We start from the raw sequence: 11,974 nt of genomic DNA on the forward strand, positions 1-11,974 counted from the left end.
CTGGGCTAGGAACCACTGCCCTGTTAGAAATAAAAAAAAAGAAAGAAGGAATACCAATTGTTAGGGGCATGGAGAGCATGTGAAAATGGAAGCCAGAATTCACTGGACGCTCTAACATCTGTGACAGAAATTTAAATGAAACTGAATGAACGGCTCAAACATTATTAGGTGAGAGACAAATACACAGAATACAAAGTGATCTAAAGACATTCAAGAAAAGTTTAAAAACATGGCTTTTTAAACAAGCATTTTACAAAGAGACGAAAGAATAGAGAGAAATTATTCAGGAAAAGACAGAAAGGCACAGACACACAGTACGTAGAACTTTACAATAGATTAGTCTATGAACTCTACACCACAACAAACATAACTATAATACTATGTGTGATAAAACTACCCGTGTAAGTACCTTGGTACAACTGGTCATGAACTACTTCGCTAAATGTCTATGTCTAATGATATATTGTAACCGAACCTTTAACGGCACCTGTTAGAATGTACTATTGTACGCTTTTACCCTCATTAAATATGTGCCTACATGTAAACCGTTGCGATGGTATTTAACTTAGCAACGGTATAGAAAAGTTTTTAAATAAATAAATGATGATCGTATAAGGCTGGTTTTCCTATGGAAAACAAGATCAAGAATGGAGCTTGATTCTGGACCAAAGTTTCAAGATTGTGATCTATACAATTATTAACCAATATATTTATTTATTTATTTAATTACAAAAAAAATCCTATACTGCCAATCACATTTCTTAGTGGTTTACAATAAACACATCAAAAACATTAGCTAAAAAAAAATATACAAGGAAGTCCTTAATGAACAGCAAAGATGGCGTGATGTAATCTGTAAATAGAGCTCTATAATAGTGAGGAGTGAAAAGTCCATTACTATGACCTGTCTGGTGACAACTTAGATGAGGTCAAGTTTCACATTAAGACTGATCACAGCTGTACCAGCCTATGCCTCTGGAATGTTTCCTTTTTTCTCCCAGGAGTTGCCATTGGCAGAAGGCTTCATGAAAGAGCCAGTGCAGGTGACACTAGGCTAACACGCTTCAGTCTGAAGATGAGTTTGAGAGAGTTTGCTATCTCCCTGTATCTCAACCCATACAAATATGGTGACAGTGCCTTAGGCAACACTACCAGGACATTGCAAATGGTCAGGGTAACCCACAGTCCTGTCCTCAGCCCAATGATTTTATTGACGTAAAGCAAAGTTTCTACTATGAGGAGCAGAAGAGGGCAGAAGTAAAAGAAAAGGATAGTGTGATGCATTAAGAAAGTCACACTCGCTCTGGAGGACACCCCTTTCCATATGCCAGAGTCTCTGGTTTTAAAACACAGTGTAATATAACAGCAGAGGATGAGCGTCAAGCAGAGTAAAACTGCAGTGACGAGAATGATGTAGCAGAATTTGGTGACATCGTCACCATGCAGCATCATCACCAAGATGACTGGCACGGAGCATACTTCCACTGGGCAAGGCTCTGCTTTCTGGGTGACGCACAACACTAATAAGATCATTGCTGGGAAAAAGCAAGACAAGAGCCAGAGTAACAGTATCAGTTTCTTAGCTCTTGAAGGAGTGAAAACAGAGATATAATGCAGAGGCCAGAGAACAGCCAGGTAAGTGTCCAGGACCATGGCCGCAGCAGTCAGCAGCCCTGCACAATATGTCAGTGCCAGCAGGAAGAGCAGCAGCTCACAGGCAGGTCTAGGCAGTTTGAGATTGGCTGCATTCAGGACTGTGATGAGGCTGTAAAATATCAAGTAAACCAGGTCAGAAAACAGGGCATTACCCAGTAGCAGGAATCTGATCTCCTGACGGATGCCAGCACTGGAGAATATCACGAAGAGGATGGAAGGGACGAGGACTGCTGCAGCAAGAAGGCATAGGAGGGTGGGAATGACAAACAGATTCATTTCCCAGTATGTGGAGGAGATGACCCACTCACGCAGCAATGGTGCATAGGGCTGTGCCAGCATAAGGGAGCGGTTTGAATGTAACTCTCTCTGGAAGTGCATAACTGAGGCGTTAAGGATCCTGATGTGGCCACAGTCTGAGTGATTCATTTCTCTCTCTTACCTGTTGCTCCTTTATCTTTTATGAAAGGAGAGGACTGGCAAAATATACTTTTAACACTGTTATCCAGCTGCATATTAGTCCCAGCTCCTCTGATGGAACACATCAGTATGAGGATCTACCCATGGATGCCCGGCTCTCATCGAGAGGAAACAGAAGCAGAATCCCAGGGATGCCTTATATTCCAATGAGAGGCGCAGAATCCCTGCCTTAGCTCCAAACAAGAGGAGCAGAATCCCAGCGGCAACTCAGATTTCAATGAGTGGAGCAAAAGCCCTGCATGTCCTCAGCTTCGTCTGAGAGGAGCAGGATCCCAGCAATTATTCCTTCCCTAAACGTCTTGCAGCCATTACTTCAATCATGGTTTGGTGTTCAGAAAAGTGCTGCCTCTCTGAGAGATCAGGGAATGACTCGGTTGCTCATCAGTATTGCGCTGTTTGTAGTCACATTACATTAGCACAGCAGAGAGACAGATGGAATATTGAATTGATTAAACAGTTGTGGAGGATAAAAGGAGACATTCCATGTGTGTTGATGTAGAAAAGCCATAAATATGATCAAACACTGTGTTGAGGCAATCACATGTGCAATGTATTGATTGAGTAAATGTAATCAGTAACAGAAGCTATGTAAACTCTAGACATAAATGCAAACAAGTAGGGCTGTTTAGTGTATTCACCAGTTTGTCATGCAGTATGTAAAATAAATTTCACAATCTGCAAAAACAAGTTTGTTTTTTTAAATATAGGAACATGGAAGATATCTGCAGATGAGAGCTACTTGGTCCACCATGCAGACATATATCTTAATTCTGTGGTATTTCTTTATCCCTCCCCCACTACTAAGCAGGGGCGGCTCAAGGCAATCTGCTGCCTGAGGCAAGAGATGAGATGGCGCCTCTCCCCCCCCATGCCCCCGTAAGGCACAGATCAAATCAGTGAGATTTGATCTTGAAGTCTGGCATTTTGGGCAATTTGAAACGCTGGGGAAGGGTTCCCAGAAGAGTGTCAATGATAATATTTCTAAGAAGCTGGAAACCCTATCACACTCCTAGTAACCCTACCACCTGCCTGCTACCCTTCCCCAGCATCTGCCCTGGGGAAGTAAGAGATGGGTGAATGGTGACTGTCTGTGTGTGGTGTACTCTCTCTGGGCCGGTGCAAGGGAATTAGGAGCCCTAGGCAAACCTTACAGCTTTGTTCCCTGCCCCCAGACCCCATTCCTTCCCACACACCATTAAAAATTATGCATATAATAATAAGACAAAGGATATTCAAAGTAGAATATTATGTTAAAACAACATTTATTATATTTATATGCCCTATTATGATGCCAACCATAAATCCATGCAAAAAAAGACACACGGAACCCATATGGTACTAAGCCTCTTTTAACAAGGATTGGGAGTGGACTTGACCCTCCAAAAACCATGAGTAAACTGAACTACAATTACAATATAGTAAACCTCCCATATCAAGACAGCACTAACTGCCCAGCACTCAACGGTAACAACACTACCTATGAAAAGGCAACACTGCAAATATTACATCAGACCCTAAAACATCAATACACCTATTATTAGGAAATGAACAAACCAAGCTGATATAGATCCCTACACAGAAACAAGCTAGCAGAACATTTCCCCTTGTAAACAAAAACTGAATTGGAAACTGCAACAAGCCAGACTCTGTATGCAGTGCAACAATGGAAAAACTGAAATATTACTATTCCTCATAAAACATAAAATAAAATCAAGAAATATAAAACATCACTCATAACAGTAAATCCATACTAACAAAAAGAACACATATTTTAAAACAAGTGACATATAAAACAAATAATTAAAAACTCAATTTTTTTTTTAAATTCTCAAACACCAATAAAATATTTCAAAACAGCAGACACATCAAACAGCCAATAATTAAAACTAATAAAGATAAAAAATATTCCCCATTCTCCATACCTGGGAGCCTTTGGTTTCCATTCACCTCGAGATTGTGGATTTGTGAGAGGGTGTGGGGATGCACAAACTAATATTCAAACACTCTCTAACAAATAAATACACACGTGCTCCCTCCTTCTCATACATGCTCTCTCACACATCCCCTCTTTCTCTTATTTGCACCACACACACTTCCTCATGCCACGGCCTCTTTCCAGTTTTCCTTTCTTCCACAACCAGCAGCTCTACCAGGGCCTCTCTCTTGCTTTTATTTCTACAGCTGCTGATCCTCTCTGTCTTTCCTTCCTTTCTTTGGTTGCAGTGGCTCCCTCTGGGTCTCGCCCTTTCTACCACCACTGCCTCCACCCTCCAGGTGTGAGACCCCAACCCCTCCCTTTCATTCACCCCTCTCCCCTCCTTTCCCTCCCCACGCTGCACCCTTCTCTTTGCTCCATCCACATAATATTGCCCCCTGGTACCTGAAGCCAAGCAGTGGAAAACAATCCAGATGTATGGGCAATAAATGAAAAGCAGATTCAATTTCTGCCTTCGCCAGCAATGCCCCAGTACCCACTGCCCAAATTAACTCTATTGCAGACGCAAAGGAGGCATATTTCACAGTACACAATTCAGACAGGGCAAAATAGTTTACAGATGATCTAACTGGGAAAGACAAGTTCAAGATCAAATGATATTGCCCAGCCTTTTTCTTGGGGATTACAGCCAAAGGAGACAAATTCATCCACTGAAAATGAAGAGCCAGGAAGGGGCCTGCAATTCTGTCAAGGGCACATTCCCCATCCAATTTCTCCTGCAGCAGTGCCACAAAGGTACCCGTAGACCGGGAATTCCTACTCCTACCACCACTCCCTCCAGGGCCCGTATAAAGTATGAGGAAACCCACAGTAAACCCTTCCCTCAAAACTGCTGCCCCTCTCTGAAGCAGGTACTTCCCCAACCAAGGCACCATGGCATGGACATCTACAGGAGTGGGGGTGTGAAACAACAAAGACTTACTGCTTAGTACTGCAGCTTGCCTGATCCCCGCGGGATGCTTTCCGCACTTCAAGGCAGGATGAGCACTGTTGCACACCAAACAGTTGTGGTGGAACTTGCAATCCGGGAAGAGGAAGGAGAATTTATTAAACATGATGGCAGAAAAAAATGTATGGCCCTTCTAGTCTGCCCATCTATCCAATTATTTTACCTTTATAATTCCCATCACTTCCTTAGAGATCCCCTATATTTATCCCATGCTTTCTTGAATTCAGATACTGTTTTTGTCTCCATCACGTGCACTGGGAGGCTGTTAAATGTATCCACCACTCTCTCTGTAATGAAATATTTACTAAGATTACTTCTGAGTCTACCCTCTTTCAACCTCATCTCATAATCCCTCATTCTAGAGACTCCTTTCTGTTGAAAGAGGCTCGCCTAGTGTGCATGGATTCATTTGAGATATTTTAATGTCTCTATCATATCTCCCCTATCTCGCCTTTCCTCCACGGTGTACATATTTAGATCTTTAAGTCTATTCCCATATGCTGTAGAATGAAGATCACGGATCATTTTAGTAGCCACCTTCTGGACCGACTCCATCCTGTTTATATCCTTTTGAAAGTGCAGTCTCCAGAATTGTACATAGTATTCCAAATGAGGTCTCACCAGCAGCGGCGGATTCCCGAGGATGACCGGCCTGGGTATTCGCCGCCCAGACCGGCCCAGGACACATCATGTGGTCTGCAGAGCGCAGCTCTGTCACAGCCGCGCAAGGCAGACCACTTGACTGGAGTGACTGGCCCACCGGGGGATGCCCGATCCCCTGATAGGCCAATCCGCCCCTGCTCACTAGGGACTTATACAGGGGCAATATCACCTCCATTTTTCTGCTGACCATTCCTCTCCCTATGCAGCCAAGCATCTTTCTAGCTTTTACCATTGCTTTATCTACCTGTTTGGCCACCTTAAGATCATCAGATACAATCACCCCTAGATCCCACTCTTCTTATGTGTTTAGAAGAATTTCATCTCCAATACTTTACCTTTCCCTTGTGTTTTTGCACCCTAAGAGGTAGATTTTATAAAGTTGTGAGTGCATGTCCATGTGCGTGCGCTACCCGGCGCGCACACATGGACGTGCGATTATAACATGCACAATTGTGCAACTTATTCAGTGCCATTGGCTGGCAAAAGCATCCACCAAGCCACTAGATACAGCAATATAGTCTCTGCTTGGAGGCGGGAGCCCACCAATGTCCAGAATAAGACCACACTGTTCATAGGTGCCTCCCCATCCAGTTGTTGCCTCCTGGTCTTATAGATGGCTATTTTTGTAAGAGCCAGGAGGAGGCTGAGGAGGAGGTCCCTTGCTCTATATGTTGGAGTCTGGGTATGGTGCACCCAAAAATAAACATGTGGACGGAGAAATGAAGCCAGAACTGCAGAAGCAGGTTTTTAAGGAAAGTAAAAAGGAGATGCAGTCTACACAAAAGAAAAATACAAGAAAAACAGACTATGACTCACTGAAGAAGGGACAACAGGGTGAGGAATCTATGAAACAGGCTAAAAACTAACCTGTGCTGAGAGCACCAGGCAAAATTCTCCAGCTCAGGTCCCCGATAGGCCTTGGGATATGATGGGAATAGAAGGATAGCCACTGGGGGTGGGGGGGGGGGGGGGTCTCACCCTCAGATGGCAGAAGAGCTTCCTGCCAAATGGTGTATAGGCAGGAGATGAGTGTGAGGAAATGCACAGTGTGCGCATGAGTGAGTAGATCTTGCACCTCAACATTAGGGATGTGAATCGTTTTTTGACGATTTAAAATATCGTCCGATATATTTTAAATCATCAAAAATCGTTAGGGCCACGATACAATACCAATTCCCCCGATTTATCGTTAAAAAATCGTAAATCGGGGGAAGGGGGGAGGGCAGGAAAACCGGCACACTAAAACCCCCTAAAACCCACCCCCGCCCCTTTAAATTAAATCCCCCACCCTCCCGAACCCCCCCCAAATGCTTTAAATAACCTGGGAATCCAGCGGTGGTCCAGAACGGCGGCGGTCCGGAACGGCCCCCTCAATTGAATCCTGTTGTCTTCAGCCGGCGCCATTTTGCAAAATGGCCGCCGCAAAATGGCGGCGGCCATAGACAAAAACGATTCGACGCAGGAGGTCATTCCGGACCCCCGCTGGACTTTTGGCAAGTCTTGTGGGGGTCAGGAGGCCCCCCCAAGCTGGCCAAAAGTTCCTGGGAGTCCAGCGGGGTTCAGGAAGCGATTTCTTGCCGCGAATCGTTTTCCGTACGGAAAATGGCGCCGGCAGGAGATAGACTGCAGGAGGTCGTTCAGCGGGGGTTCCGGACCGCCGCTGAACGACCTCCTGCAGTCTATCTCCTGCCGGCGCCATTTTCCGTACGGAAAACGATTCGCGGCAAGAAATCGCTTCCTGAACCCCGCTGGACTCCCAGGAACTTTTGGCCAGCTTGGGGGGGCCTCCTGACCCCCACAAGACTTGCCAAAAGTCCAGCGGGGGTCCGGAATGACCTCCTGCGTCGAATCGTTTTTGTCTATGGCCGCCGCCATTTTGCGGCGGCCATTTTGCAAAATGGCGCCGGCTGAAGACAACAGGATTCAATTGAGGGGGCCGTTCCGGACCGCCGCCGTTCTGGACCACCGCTGGATTCCCAGGTTATTTAAAGCATTTGGGGGGGGGGTTCGGGAGGGTGGGGGATTTAATTTAAAGGGTCGGGGGTGGGTTTTAGGGGGTTTTAGTGTGTCGGCTCACGATTTTAACGATAGTTTACACACCCAAACGGCAATACGATTCCCTCCCCCTCCCAGCCGAAATCGATCGTTAAGACGATCGAGGACACGATTCACATCTCTACTCAACATGGTGCAGAAACATGGTCGTAATGAAATCAGACAACCTGGATGGGTTGTCTGGGTTGGGAGGCTGAGGAGGTTCGCAGTCACATGTGTGCAGAATAAATTCTTACATAAAGGATACAACTAATTTTTGAACATTTTGCATGATTTTGAGGAAGATTGTAGTGCGATGTATCTTGTCACATTTGATGTTAAATTTTTATATACTTCTATACCTCAAATTCCATTAATGAATGTTGTTAGAGATCTCCTTAGTCACAGAACGCAACCGCACGGTGTAACTACTAGCTTCATTATGCATTTCACGAGGCTTGCATTAACCAGAAATTATTTTATTTTTGAAGGGACCATGGCACCGTCTTTGGCAAATCTTTATATGGAGAGGTTTGAAAAGGACTGGATAGAATGCTCTTCGTTTATAGATTATATTGATGTTTTTGTTCTGTGGTCTGGATCCCTTCGTGAACTTGAACGATTTCATATTTGGTTAAATAGCTGTGACAAGGAAATCCAGTTTTCTATGGCTTATAATTTGTTTGCTATTTCATTTTTGGATGTCTGCATTTATAAGTCTGAAGATGGCAATTTGGAGACCACCTTGTTTAAGAAAACGACAGATCACAATACTTTTTTGCAGTATGGAAGTTTTCATCCTTTTCATCTCAAAGATAGTTTACCTTATTCTCAGTTTCTCAGAATCAGGAGAAACTGTACACAAATTAGTGAATTCAAGAAACATTCTCAAGATTATCTGGTCAATTATTGGAATATGGCTATCCTTATAGATTAATCAGCCATGCTTATAAGAGAGCTCATTTTGCAAATAGAGACATGTTATTATCCAGATTAAGATCAAACAGTACTGTTGAGGGTATCATCAGTTTTGTTACTAAATAGTTTAACACCGAGTTTACTTAAAATTATGAAGAAATATTTTTCCACTTTAAAATTACATCCTCGATTCAAAGAACTTCATATCCGTATTTCATATACACAGTTTAGGAACATCAAAGAACTCGTGAGTCCAGCTCTTTTACCTAATCATAAGCAAAACAATTCATGCACTTTAGAAGGCACTCCAATGTGTGGACATTATCACTGTGGTAAATGCTCATTTTGTTCCAATATGTTACAAACCAATCATTTTATTAATCCTTTGGATCTATGAAAATATGACTTATTTCACCACCTGTTCATCTGACTTTATTTTATGTTATCTCATGTCTTTGTTCCCTTTTATATGTGGGAAAAACAACAAGAGCTCTTAGAACACGACTGTCTGAACATAAGAGTTGTTTGAAGAATAATAAGATGGAAGCACCCATAATTTCTCATTGTTTAACTGTTGCGCCACTGACCAGCGGACCCCAGCAGGCCGGCTCCCTACTTACCGCAGGTTGCCTCATGGCAGCAGTGGCTTCGATGAGGCCTGCTTGGGCCTGGTCAGCTTCTCTTCGCGGCACTCCCTTTGCGATGGAGACGCCGCCGCCGTCCTCTGGCTCTGCCCCTCTAGGCGTGCGAATGCGCGCTGGGGCACAACTTTTAAAGGGACCAGCGTGGGAACCGGCACCTCCACCCCCGAAGGACGTCAGACGCCGGCAGGAATTTAAACCCTGCAGTCAGTCCTGTTCCTAGCCTTGCAACGAGGTTCTCCCTGTTTCAGAGGTTGCTAGTTGCTGTTCCTGGTTCCTGTCTCTGGCTTCTGACTTCGGCTCGTCCACTGTCTTCTGACTTCAGCTTCGTCCTCTGGCTTCTGACTTCAGCTTCGTCCTCTGGCTTCTGACTTCAGCTTCTGTTCCTGGTGCCCTGTTCAGTCCAGTTCGGCGGCCAACGTATGGAATTTAACCGTGTACTCTGCGAGGGAACGAGTACCTTGGCGTAATTGAAGTAACTCGGCAACCACTGAAGTAACTCGGCAACCGCTTTAGGTCGGCGGGCAGGCTCATCAAAAATGTGTCGAAAGACGGAAATGAACTGTTCCAGATTTCCAAGAATGGGATCCTTACGTTCCCACAATGGGGAGGCCCAGGCCAGGGGCTTCCCGTCAAGCAAGGACACTATATAGCTGGTCTTTACTAGGTCATTCGGAAACTGAGAAGGCAGCAGGGTGAAGCACATGTAGCACTGGTTGAGGAATCCGCGACACTGTTTCGCTTCCCCCGAGTACCTGGGTGGTACCGGCAGTTGTGTGGGGGTCGCTGGTCCGGAATCGGGCAAGGAAACCAGTGCAGGAGGGGCTGTCGCAGGTGGGGCATCCAGGCGGTTGGCCAGTCTCTCTACTGTCGCCGTCAGGACATCTGGGCAGAGCTGCTGCTACTGTAGACGCTGTGCAATTCCGGGGATGGCCATTAGGCCAGCCACGTCCGCCAGGTCCATGGCCTTGCAAACTGTTGAAATTGGATTTCATGGACCCTTGAGCCGGCTCGGACAGGTGATGGCGCACTGTGTGAGGACCCACAGTGGAGGTCGAAGCCGGGAGGCAGTACGGGGCAGGAGACCGGTTGAATCTTCACCACTGGAAGCCGAGGTCCCCCCGGGAGGAGCCCTTGAGGACCCAGGCCGCTTGGACTTACGTGCGGTCTCCTGTGTGTGAGTCTTGAAGAGGAATCCAGCTCGTCCACTGGCTTCTGACTTCAGGCTCGTCCACTGGCTTCTGACTTCAGCTTCTATTCCTGGTCCGCGACTTCTTCTTGTTCCCGGTGTCCTGGTATCCATTGTTGGACACCGGAGCCAGAGGACATCGGTGGCGTCTCCCGCACAGAGGGAGCGCTGCAAAGAGAAGCCGACCAGGCCTAAGCAGGCCTCATCGAAGCTGCTGCTGCCGCAGCGCTCCCTCTGTGAGGGAGACGCCATCGACATCCTCTGGCTCTGCCTCTGTAGGCGCACGCTCGCTGGGGCACAACTTTTAAAGGGACCAGCACAAGAACCGGTGGCTCCACCCCTGAAGGATGTCAGATGCTGGCAGGGATTTAAACCCTGCAGTCAGTCCTGTTCCTCGCCTTGCAACGAGGTTCTCCCTGTTTCGGAGGTTGCTAGTTGCTGTTCCTGGTTCCTTACTTTGGCTTCTGACTTTGGCTCATCCACTGGCTTCTGACTTCAGCTTCGTCCTCTGGCTTCTGACTTCAGCTTCGTCCTCTGGCTTCTGACTTCAGCTTCTGTTCCTGGTCCATGACTTCTTCTTGCTCCCGGTGTCCTGTTCAGCTTCATCCAGGAGGCCTCACCTAAGTCCAAGCAGCTCGGGTCCTCACGGGCTCCTCCTGGGGGGACCTTGGGCTTCCAATGGTGAAGTCCCAGTTGGCCTCCTGCCTTCAGCTTCGGTACTCCTCAGGATTCCTGGATTCCTCTTCAAGACTCACACACAGGAGACCGCACGTAAGTCCAAGTGGCCTGGGTCCTCAAGGGCTCCTCCCGGGGGGGGACCTCAGCTTCCAGTGGTGAAGATTCAACCGGTCTCCTGCCCCTTACCACCTCCCGGCTTTGACCTCCACTGTGGGTCCTCACACAGTGTGCCATCACCTGTCCAAGCCAGCTCAAGGGTCCACAAAATCCAATTTCAACATTAGAATTTAAACAGACATTTTCTGATTTGAACTATTGTGTCATTGATCGAGTGGTCAATGACATAAGAGGTGGTGACAGAGATAGAAAACTTTCCTCAACAAGAACAACGATGGATATTTAAACTATACAGTTTTGAACCTCGGGGCATGAACACTAGGGATATGCATTTGTTTTCAACGAATGTGCAATCCGCAACGCATAAGTCCCTGTTCGTTTGATTCGTGGGTTCACGAAATGCATGGCGATCCCCCACAAATAAAACATATCATATTAGTTTCATTCTTTTGGTTTGCAGTGGTTTCTTAGCAGCCGTTTGAAATAGGAGAAGGCCATTTGGGAGTATCCATAAGAAAAACCAGCCTTTTCCTGTGAGTCATAAGTGACCTCACAGCCCTGTCATAGACTGGGTCAGACAGGTTGGCAAGGAGATGAGAATGCAACCTATCAGAGATAAGCATTTTTCTAATGCAGCCAATCACCGCTCTCACTTA

General features: G+C 46.1%; 1 protein-coding gene across 1 annotated transcript; it reads right to left on the minus strand.

The window, feature by feature from the left end:
* Positions 1-1,023: 1,023 nt before the first annotated feature.
* On the minus strand, positions 1,024-2,034 carry LOC115099628 (probable G-protein coupled receptor 148). The gene has a single exon (XM_029617360.1). The coding sequence runs from the start codon at positions 2,032-2,034 to the stop codon at positions 1,024-1,026; it is 1,011 nt and encodes a 336-aa protein (XP_029473220.1).
* Positions 2,035-11,974: the final 9,940 nt, after the last annotated feature.

The sequence above is a fragment of the Rhinatrema bivittatum genome, chromosome 9 (assembly GCF_901001135.1).
Source record: "Rhinatrema bivittatum chromosome 9, aRhiBiv1.1, whole genome shotgun sequence".
NCBI classification, from domain to species: Eukaryota; Metazoa; Chordata; class Amphibia; order Gymnophiona; family Rhinatrematidae; genus Rhinatrema; species Rhinatrema bivittatum.